This window comes from Clytia hemisphaerica, unplaced genomic scaffold (genome assembly GCF_902728285.1).
Source record: "Clytia hemisphaerica strain Z4C2 unplaced genomic scaffold, Clytia hemisphaerica genome assembly, whole genome shotgun sequence".
NCBI lineage: Eukaryota > Metazoa > Cnidaria > Hydrozoa > Leptothecata > Clytiidae > Clytia > Clytia hemisphaerica.
The window spans coordinates 303,952-319,022 of NW_027103342.1; the positions used below are offsets into that span (position 1 = coordinate 303,952).

The window sequence follows — 15,071 nt, forward strand, 5'->3', positions numbered from 1 at the left end:
CGTATATATCCGACATAAAAAAATCCATAGTAGTAGTGAAAGTATATAAGTGCTCAAAAGATTTATTTCAGGTTTATTTTAGTCTATCATAAAATATATATAAAACAAATGTCAAATACAAATGTCAAACATTGGCAAATAGAAATAAAATATCCTTGTCGTATATATACGACATGCGGCAACACGAGTTAAAATTTGCATGTCGTATATATACGACATCGGCAAATCAGGTTACTAAAAAAAATTACCCCTCGGCAAATGGATTGGGGTACAAAAACAAGGTAACGGCACGCAAAGGGTTAAAAAGCCCATAGCAAGTCAAAAAAAGAACAATTTACCCTGCCATTCGCCAAAAAAAAAGTTTCTCGCCCAAAAAAGTGAGGGTCCGAATGACCTGGTCAGGGAATTTATGGTTGAAGATAAATTACTTTCGAAACCAGTAGTAGAGGAAAACTTTACCGAGGAAATGAAATAAATTGATACATTAGAATTTGTTTCATAGTTAAATAATTTTATAAATTATTTCAAGATCTAATAAATGCTGGATAATATAGTTTGATAATAATGATGAAGTAGATAATAAGGTTATTTATAAAGAAACTATTGAAATATCATTGAGAAATTTATCTATACTTTTAAGTCTTTCCAAAATCATCAGCGCTAATCCTATAACAGAAAATTAAAAATCGTTCATTATTTCAGTTAGTTTAAAAATGATATTGAATTCGACAAAAATTAACTTTTTCGGATTTTACAAATTTGGTTTATATACGTGAAATCGACTCCCAATAGAAATTTAAGGGTTATTTTAAAAAGCATGGTACCCCAATTGGTGCAACAATTGGGGTACTCATTGGGGTACCCATTTAATTTACTGACCAGAATTAAATCGTGTGAAAAAGAATAACATACGCTTTTAAAAATAAATTTAGAGTGATATATATAATTAATACATGTAATAATAACATGTAATACAAATAATATAATATGTGTTCATGCTCGTTTGCCTTAAAACACGTGTTTTAGAGAATCAAAGACTTCTTCCTAATGTCAATTCATATCCAATTATATTTCCTGCACCATATTGAGTATATATGTAATTCTTAATCAAGGCAACCTTAGAACTATTGTATTTTATGATGTCATCAAAATTTTTGGTAGAAAGTGTCAATTTAGTGATAAAAATGATAAAAGAAAATGTCACTGCTTTTCTTGCTCTAAAAGCATCTCTACAGATTTTCCAAGGCTAAAATGACTGTCAATTTGTATCCTTTTGTACAATGAGCATCACTTTCAGTATAATAAATCTTTTTGGAGGAATTTGACTTACGATTATTATATTTCAATATTTTCAAAATATTTTTGCAAGAAAGTGTCATTTTTTGTCAGCATTATGACATGTAAAAAGAAAAGATATTAACAAGATGTTACTAGCCAGTACCTTACAATTCTCCTGATTTTAAGCTATAATACGATGTTGGTTACTGGATTGGAATACTGTTTGGTTTGGTTACTGTTTGGTTTGGTTACTGAATTTATTCTGGTCTTACTTATTCTGGTCTGTAAATTTTTGAAGTAGGAAAGGAGAAAAGCAAGATGGCGGCTGATTTAATTAAAAAGCAGTAGATTTTCACTTCGTGTCGGAAAACGGCAATTGTGACAAAATTTTTGTGACAATCTTAAATCTAACTTTATTAAATCATCAATGAAAGATTGTAGCACCATATTATAATGAAATTAAGTGTCATTTAACAAAATTAAGGACAGAAAGTGGTACTCCAACAAGTACCACAATTGGTGCACCAATTGGGGTACCATGCTTTTTAAAATAACCCGAAATTTAAAGGCCTGAAAAATATTTTTCAAATGTGCGGCTATTTAAGTTTTACTGACATCAAATAACCACGAAGCGCTAGCATACAAATTGCAGTCGTAAGAGGACACGAAACGGTAATGCTATAATCTTTTAATATAGTCTCCTTTAAAGCATACTATTTTCTGAAAATCCATTCTCCTAAAATAACTGTGGTTATTACCGTAAAAGATTTATTGAGAACTTACAATTTTCAGCTTTTGCAGCAGCAGCAGATACAGTGTCATTTTTACGTCCATCATCATCCTGAATAAATGAAAATAATTTTATATTACAAGGAGTACGAACTTTCTTGCAAGTATTTATAAGTGTCCCGTACTAATTAATTAAACTTATTTCTGGTGGGCTAATTTTTCTTTTATTATAGCACTTGACCTAAAGTCTGTCCAGATATAATTGGCAGTGGAAACAAGAATGCCTGTAACTTTTAGTAATAGGTTGGAGATTTGATATTTCACAGAAAAGTGCTACCAAGGGGTATTTCGGGTCCTATATTTTCCGAAGGACTTTTCTGTTTGCCTTGAAATTTAACAAACTTTTTAACCTAAGGTTGAACTACCACTGATGTAAAGATGAACGTTATAGCATAAGTAGAAAAAAAGCTCAATTTTTGCAATCGCAAATTTAACCACTAAAAATCGCGAATTTTTCAACCAAAAATACATTCAAATATAGCGCTTTTGCTTCTCTAAAACAAGCAAAAAAATTCCATAATGATATTTTGACTATCAAAAGTTACAGGCATTCTTGTTTCCACTGCCAATTATATCTGGACAGACTTTAATAAAAGATCTCAAAAATTTAGAAAAAAAAAACTAGAATGCTAAGGAACGCCGGGCCGACCCGAAAATTCGAGCTGCTTATAAAAATGTGTTAAAAGCTGAAAACAATAAACTCGCTAAGGGCGCTTACACCAATACACATGTTTAAAAACAAAAAACAATTCTGCATTACCTTTTGATAATATTTCTTCAAAATTAGGAATTTCGGGTGCTTCTCTCGCGGGCGAACGTGAAACCATCAGTTGTCCAGAAAACAAGATTTCAATCTTCGTAACATCCTTAAGATCCAAGCCTTCGTTGTGTATTTTTGGGACAGTAACCATCCAATGGGTAAACGGAGTTGGACGACTAAAAACATCTTTATAACTTTGATGTATATCCCCTTTGATTTCGAACTGGTCATTGGTGTTTGATGAAAGGTTATAACGAAATGTCCGTGACCATATTTCACCAGAGAATGTGAAATTCTGCCCATCCATCACGTCTTGGTAAAGGCCAGAACTCTCTATATTGACTGTCAGCATTCCGGATCTCGTTTTAGCACCACGCATGAAGATTTTCACCTCATCAATACGAACTCTATCGAAAATGTTGAATTGTTCGTGATGCAAGGGAACATTGAAAGTGAATGAATGATCTTCTTCGTCATCCATCAGCTCAGCAATTTTAGATTTTAGACAACCATTTCTAAGACCTTTTTGAAAATCTGTAAGAGGTGTTTTTTGTTGCTTGAATAATTGGTAGAATTTGCTGCATTGTCGATGTGACCAGGTGAATTCGATTTTCTTGTCGAAGAACGATTGAGGTGGAGGGTACAAATCATTCAGATTGTCAACATCTTCAACCAGCATCTTGTTAGTCAAATGAATGATCTCATCCAGGCTGCTATGGTATTGGAAATTAGTGTAGCTTGTGCATGGAGTCAAACTATAGTAAAAAGAAGCATCGCAGTAGTCAATCAGGTGGAAAAACATCTCCAATCTGTATTGAAGCATTGCCAACTCATAATTGTCATCAAAGAGATCTTTTGTAACTCCTCGATCCATTTTCGCAGAAAGATGAACAATTTCGGCTTCTTCATTTTCATAATTTTTTTTCTCGAATATTTTCAATACAATGTTTGCTTCAATTTTGGATTTCATGAGTATTGCCTCTGTTTCTGCTCTTCCAGCAGTCATCATTCTCAGTAAAGCCTTCTTATAGTTATTGGTTTCAGAAACTTCAGCTGTTAGGCTTGAGTCCATCATAGTTTCGACATCTTTGATTGCAACATCCCATTCCAGTAGATCTGAAGGGTCAACCTCCAATACTTTGCCAAGCAAAGCATCCATTTCTCCTGGATTGAATCCATCTTTTGCAACTTTTACAGATTGAGTCGTTTTCAGAAATTCGCCTGCAAATTCACTTGTTTTTTGCCAACCCGCAAAGTGGTTTTTGAATTGATCATTGGTTATTTTCCCCATGTCTTTAATCTTTGTAATGGTTCTCTTGATTGCTTTCAGCGTGTTTGCGAGTTTGTGTAGTCGACTGATTGTTTCTAGGAGTTTTCCGGGGTCTACAAATTTTCCACTAAACGCACTAAAAGCTATATCTAGTATTGTAAACGCAGCTTCAACATAAGCCTCGGTCTCGCGTCTCTTCACCCCTTTCTTGAATTCTGATTCTTCTGATTTGACTTCATTTTCGTATTGCCTCCTTTTCCTTTGGTACTGGCCGACCAATTCCTTCTGTTTGGCATGATTAGTGAGCAACTCTTCCAATTCTTTTATAACTATGAGACGTTGAGTAGTTGTTTTCATTTTTGATATCATCATAAGCGATTTTTGACCTTCCTTAAAGTATTTGAATCTATCTTTTTGTCCCAGGTTTTCTCCAAGTTGTTGCAAGAAGATAGTCTTTTCCTTGTATATGCTCTTTGATAGTCTTGGCACTAAAGATGTTTTCTGTGCTTGACGCTCCAGGAATTGAAAGAGTTGAGTTTTCTTCATGAAAGCATCCGTCTTGAAAAACGTTTGGTAGTTTGAATTTTGAATAGCCAACTCTGAAGGTACGAACTCCTTGAGACTTTTGACGAATTTCTTCAGCATTATCCGCTTTGCTTTCCTTTGTGCACTATTATGGAAAAAAGATGGTTTCCCCATCATTGCAATGGCTAACATGATCTCGTACATGCTCTTCAGGTCCATTGGCAAAACATTGAAAGACACTCCAGAATTTGTGTCTGTCGGCTTTGGATTCACCACAAATAACTTGGAACCTTTTTGGTACATTAAGACTCGATAGTTGATCTGCAGTTCATGGATCTTATATTTCAACACATCTTTCCAAATAAGGACTTGAGTATTGATGACGAACTTTGGACGGACTCCCTCATTCTCCACCGCTTCATACACCATTTCATTTAAGGCGTCTCTCAAGTTGACAATGACGTAATTTAAAGTGATCGTATGTTCATCCGAGTTTTGCTTTTTTTCACTAGGAAAGATATCAGGAAATCCTTCAATTGTTTCAAATTCTGCTCTATCTAGCCATACCAAGTTGGCTTTGCCCTTAAAATCTACGACCTCATCAAATACCAACTTTTCAGTTGACGATTGGTCCAAATAGTCGATCTGGATCGTAAACGATTTAATTTTGTTTTCCCGGAGCATTTCTGTGGGGACAAATGACCAGAAGTCATCAGATTTCTTCGCCAATTGAATCGATAGCGTACAAGTTTGTATTGAACCCATGGTATGGTAGTATTTCCATTCAATGTTTCCATTGGGTACCTTATAATCGACCTCAATGAGTCCTTGCATTGTTTTTTCTGCGGGAACTTTTGGCATGTTCAAAATGAGTCGTTTTGATCTACATCGAATAAAGATGTCAATGTCCGAGTGGCTTGGGGTTGGGCAAATAGAACCAATTTCTACAGCATCTGCTTTCTCATTGGCATTGTAATATTTGAAGCTTTTAAGCTGGAATTTCGCCAGAAATGCATTTGAAACGTAAGCCATTGTAAACACACCATCACGATTAGCAACGATCTTCAAATCATCAAAATAGTTGAAGAATTTAGTTGTCGGGTCAATAATAAATGGTTTATTTTTATCGGAGGGTTTTTGACAAGCCGAATGATCGTCACTCTTTACACATAATGCATTGTAACCTGCATTTATTATCAATCCGTGAATTTGTTGGGCATCTTCAAATTCAGGGAAATTTGTAACCAGTCGAGTTCCACTTGATCGGAATATGTTGGTGCCTGAGAGAGTTAGTATTGATTTGTCACATTTGCATTCATGAGGAGGGTTACCATGGCAAAAAAGGTAACAAGAGATTGAAACGCTATTGACAGCTGTCACCTCCATTCTTGGCCAGAACCATAAGATAATGATGCAACACAAAAGTATCGTCCGGGTTATCCCACCTGAAATGTCGAATGAAAAAGATTGTTTCCTTCAGAAATGTATTTATGACTCAAACTCAGTATGAGGTGATTTCTTTCTCATTGACAAAATCCTAAGTGCATATTTTTTCTCCTTCAAAAGAAGAATGTGTCAACAGTTTTTTTAAGGTGGCGTAAGTTCATATCAACATGTTTAATTAAAAACACCAGAAGCCCGTTGGGCGTGAAGGCCCAGCGAAAAGTAACGTGTTGAAAACAAGCGTGCAAAACAGCAAATGTATGACCCCGTTGACATGGATCAAAATGAAGACAGAAAAAAAGACAAAAAACTTTCAAAACTACTCTAAACTACATCAAAACATCAGCCACATTTTAAAAAGGCTCCTTTCCAGCGGCCATTTTGTTTAGAAATGAGCCTGTGTTTTCATTTTCATTTGTTCATCTTTTTTCACAAGGTCAGCTTTTTCCATTAATTATGCGCGCCCACAGAAAAATATGAAAAAATTCCCTGAATATTCTGCTTAGTGAGTGGGCACTTTTTAAGGAATTACCGGGTGCCTCAGAAAAATCTTTGGACGTTTGGCGAGCCGCTGAGGCCAAGCAAAGTCTTTTTTTGAACTCAAAACCATTTTTATTAGAAAGAGGATAGTCTAACTTAAATTTTGCGGTATAACTTTTTAAGTTTGGTCAAGTAGTTGTCAAGTTATAAGCTTTTGAAGTTAAAATTCACTTTTCGAAAAGTGTGAAAAACACGTAATAAAAGGGTATTATACACTAAATAATTACTGATGATGATATTAATATATTGAAACATGTTTAAAAATAAAAATTAACATTACTCCTGTCAAGTTCGTTCGACTATGTCTTGCTATTGACTTATTATTATTCACCAGTTCGCTGGGAACCATAGTCACTTGGCTGTTTATCGTGGAGAAGCTTTGACCCCAAAATACATGTACTGAATTCACCTATTGGTCGCTTCAAAACATTAACAAAAGTATGGAAACATCTAATTTATCGGAAGTGTCACGTCTATCAGCCATCAGCCAATACCTTGCAACTCTTGGAACTTACCAACTGGTTAGCCCGTCTATTGGTGCTCCATATCCAAAGGAAATTACGGATGAAAGTATGATTCATCATCGAAGCTTGTTGGCTATCCAAAACTTGAGACGTCGTAAAATGGACATTACTATATCTGAACTTTCAGCTGAACGCAACATCACCAGACTTGAAATCTTAAACAATCAAACTTTTAAAACTTTATCTACGAGACTCAAGGGCAAAATATCGTTTTTGAGAAACAAACATTTACCGAAACCTAACCGTAGCCAGAACGTGAATCGAACGAAAGAAAGAAATCGTAAATCAAGAGAACGTTTTAAAATGAGGAAATTTAAAAAGTATTTTGTGAATGATGGACTGAATTCTGTCATAAACCTTTCGAGCACAGACATAACGTATCATCAAAAGGTTTTGTTATCCTTAGGATCAGGTTTTATTCCTTCATCAACTAACAACATCAAAGAGGAGGAAATCCTTATCTTAGAAGGTTTTCGTGCTATGGATCGAATAGGCGACCTTGACGAGAGATTGACAGAAACGCAGGATGAAAGTAACAACAACTATACCAATACGGTGAATGAGCAAGAATAAATGATACACATGATAATTTTACCAGGGATAAACGTATACCACGTAATTTGAAGTATTCACAACCTCGAGAGAGAGACCTGCATAACGGTGTCACAAAGCAGCTTCATAAAGAAATTGATGAACTGAATCAAAAATGTATAAATCTTGCTCGTTCAAAAAAGAAAGCAAGAAATGATAATCTACCGAAAGTGCTCCGCAACGCACTCTCAGAACTGAAATTATTAGTCAAACAAAAGATTATTGATATCAGAAAGGTTGATAAAGGAAATCTGATACTCATCATTGATTTTGAGCAGCGTAAGATAATTGAAGAAACGAACATAACAAAAATAGCAGAATTATGCCCCAACCAATCATCCAACTGGGAAGAAAATAGAAGATTTGTTGACCAAAAAATGACAGAACTTTATAAAGTTGATTTTATTACGAGAAATGAATTAACAGCAGTAACCGGTATCCTTCCTGGGGGTGCCAAGGGCAATTTGAAAAACAAGGACGGTACTAGAAAAGATACTCGTGCAATTGATTCCAATGAATGTTTTGTTCAACAGCCTACACCATATATCTACCCCCTACTTAAAGCTCATAAGTTAGATATCGAAGAATTGCGGAACATCAAACCGAATGAAGTTAGCCTCAGAATTCCTGCCCGTCTTGTCGTAGGTATGTCATCATGTTAGATGTCTCGTGCCCAATGCTGGCTAGAGGCATTTCTCACACCTCTATCGAAAGTGTATGGTAAATTTGAATACACAAAAGACTCGACCACTATCTTGATTGACTTTGATGAATTGAACAACGTTGCTAGAAATGAGTCATGGGATTTTACAGATTTGATTTTGTTTGGAATTGACGTCCAAGCATTGTACCCCTCAGTAAAATTTGAATATCTGAGAATCGCCTTAATGGACTGTTTTGATAAATGTACGACTTGGTCCTTTGAAATTAAATCAAGCTTATTAGATTTGATCATTTACACCCTTGAAAATCAACAAATCATTTGGGACAATAAATTTTACATTTTGAATAAAGGTATCCCTACCGGTGGTAAGCATTGTGTCCACTGGCAAATATCTTTCTGAGCTATATCATGAGAGACTTACTGAATTCCAACCCAGACTTTAAAGCAACGTTTGATCAAAATTTGAAATTGTGGAAAAGATTCATTGATGACTGTGGAGGAGTTTTTCTTGGGAAAGAAGATTTTCGTGAATTCTTTGAACTCTTGAATAGACAATTCAACAAATTTGATCTTTTTCTTACCCATGAAATATCTTCAGAATCTATCCACCTACTCGACATTGAAATTTTCATCAAAAACGGCCAGTTCCATACCCGTGAATTTCGCAAACAAACAGCATCCAACTCCTTTGTTAAGTTCGGATCAGCGCACCCTAGCCACTGCTTTAAAGGTATTGTAAAAAGTCAGCTACTCAGACTCCGCCGCCTATGCTCTAGAGACTGTGATTTCCTTCAAGCCGTTGAAAAATTGAGAGAAAGATGTATCAATTCTGGATATTGTCCGCAAATGGTGGATAACATCTTACAACAAGCTCATACCCTCCAGAGAAACCTTACCCCTACTGGACGTTCAGAAACCGAAGTTAATGCTGTTAGATGGGTCATTCTCTCAGGTACATCATATGAAAAAACAGTTGAACGCTTTGCTAGTCGTATCAACAAAACCCTCAGTCATCATCAAATTAAACTTGATATTGTAAAATGTAACGGTTCTTCAATCGGTAGTCTCTTGTTTCAAAACCATATCAAAAGTAACTTTCCACAAGCTTGTTCTCGGCGTTGTGTTGTTTGCTCCAACGATATTCGTAACGAAAATAGTCATATTGAATCACCAACCAATGGTCGTAGTTATCCTGTTGACAGTTCTTATCGTGTTCAAACTGTGGTATCTATTGTATTCGTGCTCGTGCTTATCACTCTATGTTGGTAAAACTACCACAAAATTTGGTCAAAGGTTTAAGGAACATTTCCAAAAATCACGAACCTCGGCAGTTTTGGAACACTCAAAAACTTGTAGTGTTGGTAAAGAGAAAACTGACTTCTCAGTTCAGTACCTTGAAAACATGTACTCTAGAGGAAAGTACTCTTTGTCTGAAAGGGAGTACTTATGGAATGAACGTTTAAGAGGTGTCCTGAATATCCAGAAAACGTTGAAAAGTTAATTTGATAGTTTGATTATTTTGATTTTGTCCTTATACTTCGTCTCATTTTATCATTTTACTTGCACTTTTAATAACCTAATTTTTATTTATTTTTAGAACACTAAATAATTACTGATGATGATATTAATATATTGAAACATGTTTAAAAATAAAAATTAACAGTACTCCTGTCAAGTTCGTTCGACTATGTCTTGCTATTGACTTATTAAAAGGGTATTATATTAAGCATTTTTAAGCGTTTTCGATAAGAATTTTTTTCAAATATTTCTAAAAACTGACTATTTACTAAAAATTGACTATGTTGTAAACGAAAACTGCTTTTAAAAGTATTTTAACAATTAATTATGTCGTAAAAGTCGTTAAATAAGTCAAATACTGAGCTATTTTTTCATTATTTGCATAAATTTAATACACCTTTTTTTACGTGTTTTTACACTTTTCGAAAAGTGAATTTTGACTTCAAAAGCTTATAACTTGACAACTACTTGACCAAACTTAAAAAGTTATACCGCAAAATTTAAGTTAGCATGTCCTCTTTCTAATAAAAGTGGTTTTGAGTCTAAACAAGACTTTGTTCGGCCTCAGTGGCTCGCCAAACGTCAAAAGTTTTTTCTGAGGCACCCGGTAGGTGCACTCACATAGACCAGAAAAATGATCTTTAAAGAACTAGACGGCGAAATAGTTTTTATGGTCTGCATATCCAAGCTAATAAAATTCATGTGGTTAATGTGAGTTAACAGTTAATGCGAAGATTCAGAAATGACCATTTTCACTGTTTATGCCTTGCAACCATGAGAAATGTTCAATCTAGTTTGAATTTACCCATGAGCTGCATTTTAGTGTCCATCAACAGATTCCAGAATCAGTTTATATACTTTAAATAATTACCATCAACTGCTCCAACTTGGGACTATCTGAAAAAACATGGGACGGCAATTCGGCCACCATTTCACCGAACTTCCAAAGTCATTTGATTTGAGTTAAGGAAAGGCATATTTAAAAATACACGATTTCTCTTTCGATTTTACAGTAAGTGAAAATACAGACCAGATATGCAACAGTCCCATGTTTCGACCTATCGTCCCAAGTTAGAGACGGTTGGCGGTATGTGAGTCGAGTTTGAAAAATCAAGCCACCGTCCGTTTAATGCGACAGATCCAGAATTGATCATTTTATTTAATGTGTAGAATCATGAAAAAAGTCCCAATCTTGTTCAAATTTACGTACATGAGCTGCATTTTAGTCTCCGCTAACATATTCCATAATCAGCTTGGAAATTCTGTGTCGAATTTGAAACATCAAGCCACTGCACCAATCGTCAAACGAGACAGATCCAGAAATAACCATTTTCACGCAAAAAGTACCAATCTTGTTCCAATTAACACATGAAGTCCATTTTAGTGTCCATTACCAAATTCCAGAATCAGCTTACTTTTAATAATCATGTGTTGAGTTTGAAAATCATACCACGTCCCACCAATGACCGACCGTTGTTAGCGACAGATCCAGAAGTGACTGTTTTCTTGTGTAGCATCAAGGAAAAAGTTCCAATCTTATTCAAATTTACACATGAGCTGCATTTCAGTTTATTTATTATTATTATTTATTATTATTTCTATATTAGAAGCCATTATTTCCTAAAAATAAAGTCTTTTCGAAAACAATAAACTAAAAATAAAAGTGATTTAAGGTAGAATTTTCACTCATAAAACGTTATGAAAACTTGAGCAAAGACTATAAGATATGGCAGAATGTTGAAAAAGGTTTATAAAAGAAAGCCATTACAAAATATCTTTGGTTTGAAAGTCTCTTGACCACTAAAGCAAATAAAATGTTCAAGAAAGTATGAATCAACCTCCTCGCTTCGACCGCCATCTTGTTTTGTTTTGAAAATTGTTTTTGAAAGAGCGCGGAATCAGAAAATATATCTTTTGTAGCCAGTATCCGACTTTAGCAACCTTTTCCCTCTCCAAACGGCAAAATTAAAAAGTGTGATACTGGTTTTAAGCGCCGTTTCTACCAAAACGGACGGACAGACAGCGGAAGGACGGACGGAAAGTTGCAAATGAAAGACCCTATCGCTAGCGCTGGGCCAATTAAAATTTGTCCACTCAAATCCGGGGAAAGAAAACTTTCTACCCCTCCTTTCCCCACTGGGGCTTCCGGAAAAGTAACGCCGTTAAATTTCACCGCATAAATTTTCACTGTTTTACAAATGTATCATGCATTTGAAATCGGCACGCAACTTTTGCGTAATAGTGTATTGTAATCAGTTGTAATGTGTAAATACATGTTTTTTTATAAGGAAGTGTCTGCTCCTATATCAGGCTCGCATTATGCTCAACATTCTATTGTTCTTAAACAATAGAACCATTGTTTAGGTACCAAAAACTGAGCCTGTATTACAGAAAAAAAACATGCATTAAACACGAATTCGAATTTTTTGTTTTGACTTATACAAGATACAATGAATGGCGAATAATAAATAGATCTAACTTTTGAATAATAAATCTTTTATGATGGCACTGTTTTGTACGATTAATCCGAAGTTGTAATTTAATTTGATGTTCTACGGGCCCGATCGACACTATTTTTGCTAAAAAAAAAAATATTGAATTTCCACTACAATATATTTTACACACTAGTTATTTGTAAGAATCAAATCGAATAAAGCTGAAAATCAATTCAAGAAATTGAAAAATTTAGAAAATCAAACCATTCCATACACTAAGATTTTTTTACGATCTTCATCGAAGATAAAAAAAAAGTGAATTTTTGATCCAGATATTTTTTGGAAAACATTTTCGGTACTTTACATAAATGAAAAATTTATTCTTATTTAACCGACCGACCGACCCATATTTTGCTAACGATCTGCCCGTAGAACAACAAATTAAATTGGTCTCGCCCATCCGGAAAATTCACTTTGTTTGGAAAATTTCCAAAAACGTCAAAATAAACCTCGGGCTATTTTTCCCAAATTACCCTCAAAACTTCGTCATATTTTCCTTCGTTTCCAGCGTAACATTTTCGTAAGGCCTAAAAGCCTGGAGCTGTCTATTGAACACTTACTCTCGGGTGCCTAATAAACGTACAGACCAAAATAAACGTACATGGGGGAAATAAAATTGGAATTTAATTAATAAACGTACAGGCGAGAAATCAGAGCTAAAATAGATAAAAGTACAGGTTAAAATAAACGTACAGGGAAAAATCTACCAATTTTTTAAAAGTAGAGTTCAAATCTCCCACAATACGTTCGAATGTAATTAAAGGCCTTTTTACACGTCTTACTTGAACAAAAAATAACATATTTTTTGCAGTATGAATTGGGCGATATTGGGTCTAAATAAATAAACGTACAGGAGGGAATAAACGTACAGGCGGGAAAATTCTTCAGAATAAATAAACGTACATGTCCTAATAAGGTGCGTACAGGCGGGAAATTTGACACGAAAAAGCACCCGAGAGTATTGAACAATATACACCCTCTTCCCACAGACCCTAATGATTTTACTCTCAAAATCAATCATGCTGAAAAAGTAGATCAATTGTAACCAAATATTATTATTAGCGCATAGTGAGAATTGACTAACAAAGAGGAATATTTACGCGCATTCCTGTCATAAAAGATTAAAAATGGAAGTCCATTTGCTAGAGAGTGTCCATATGACGTCTTGATTGTGTCAAGGAGCATGAATACTTTCGAAACACGTTCACTCAAACTTAAAGTCCGTTTGTTTTAAGTGTGCACTAATTTTTGTTTTGCTTGCCATTTTTAATCGTAACAGTAAGGATACATAGAAGAACAAATTGATTTTTTGATAAAATCTATAGACTACTTAGTTAGGATTTAAACTAGACGTTGAATTTCATTCTAGTCAAGATATTTTATCCTATTGAGACTTAACACCTGCGCTTTTATCCTAATTTGCAATAGTACACGTTTTTTATAAGAACATCCAAAATTTTTGAAGCTTTCGGATGTTCTTTTTTTTTTTGAGTTTTAAGGGCTCTGAACATAGTCGGAAAATTGATTTTAGTATTTGAACATAAAAGTTATGTTTTAGGTTCTTTTGTAAAAATGACGTTATGAACTTAAAAAAGACGTTAATAATATGTTGCATCGCCTTCTTTTATAAAAAATGCTAAGTTTTAATGGGTAATTAACCTCTTTGTTTCGAGGTTTTTTCAAACTGCCCGTAAAAAATTGAACTGTTTTAAATTTTTCGGAAAAGTTTTCTAAATTAATGCATCAAAACTTATGGCTGTTTTTCTTCGAAAAATTGGGATGGAAAATTGGTCAAAAAGCACTATTTTCAAGATTTTTAAGCAAATAAGCTTTCAGAAAAATTTTCCGAAAACAATATTTTTGTTCGATAAAAGACACACCATCTACCGCAAAAAATTTTTTCAAAATTTTTTTTTTCGCCGAAACTAAGCTCTTCAAAGCTGAAATACTCTTCCTCGCAAAAGTCTTCATTTTCTTCTTCATCAAATTTTTTCATTGCGATTCTTAAATTTTCAGACAGGATAATTGCCCTAACAGAATATGTATAACATGCCACAGTTTTGTGGGCTACATCAAGTAGAACTTTATATTTTGTAAAATAAATATTAAAAATTCACTATGGTCAGAGCCCTTAAGTCTAAAAATGTTTTTAACATGTTCTGATTTTCCTAATTTTCTGAGTATCTTTGCCCATTTCCTAAGAAATCGGGTAATTTAGAGTCTGCAAGTCTTAATATGTTCTTAACTTGTTCTTAATATTTTGGTTTTTATATAGTTCGTTCTTATTAAAGACGTGTATCTAACTGTTCAAAAAAGGTATTTTGTTTCAGGAACACAATGTAGAACTCTCAAATTATCTCAGGACATTCTTATTCCAAGCCAGGATATTCTTATTCCAACCCCCCGGCTATCAGGTACCCGAGAGGTGTTTTTCTTTAAGGGAAAGGTGTCAGAAGGTAAAAACAATCTTCGTGATATGAAACAAAACTAAAAAAAATTTTTACCTGTCATTTTTAGCGTCAATCACTAATGATTGCAGTAATCAAGGTGGTTCATCTGCTGACAATGAAATTGAATTTTCAACAATGAATCTATCTAAAGGCTGATATAAAACTGCCACTTGAAAATGTAATCCGTAATGCCCATATTTAGATAAAAATGCTCAAAATTATTT

At 34.3% G+C, this 15,071-nt stretch overlaps 1 protein-coding gene across 1 annotated transcript; it reads right to left on the reverse strand.

The window, feature by feature from the left end:
- Nucleotides 1-473: 473 nt before the first annotated feature.
- Nucleotides 474-14,994, reverse strand: LOC136818672 (uncharacterized). The gene is made up of 4 exons (XM_067074949.1): nucleotides 14,902-14,994; nucleotides 2,828-6,067; nucleotides 2,062-2,119; nucleotides 474-666 (listed from the first exon to the last, which is right to left on the reverse strand). The coding sequence occupies exons 1-3, from the start codon at nucleotides 14,906-14,908 to the stop codon at nucleotides 2,115-2,117; spliced, it is 3,252 nt and encodes a 1,083-aa protein (XP_066931050.1). The 5' UTR covers nucleotides 14,909-14,994; the 3' UTR covers nucleotides 474-666; nucleotides 2,062-2,114.
- Nucleotides 14,995-15,071: the final 77 nt, after the last annotated feature.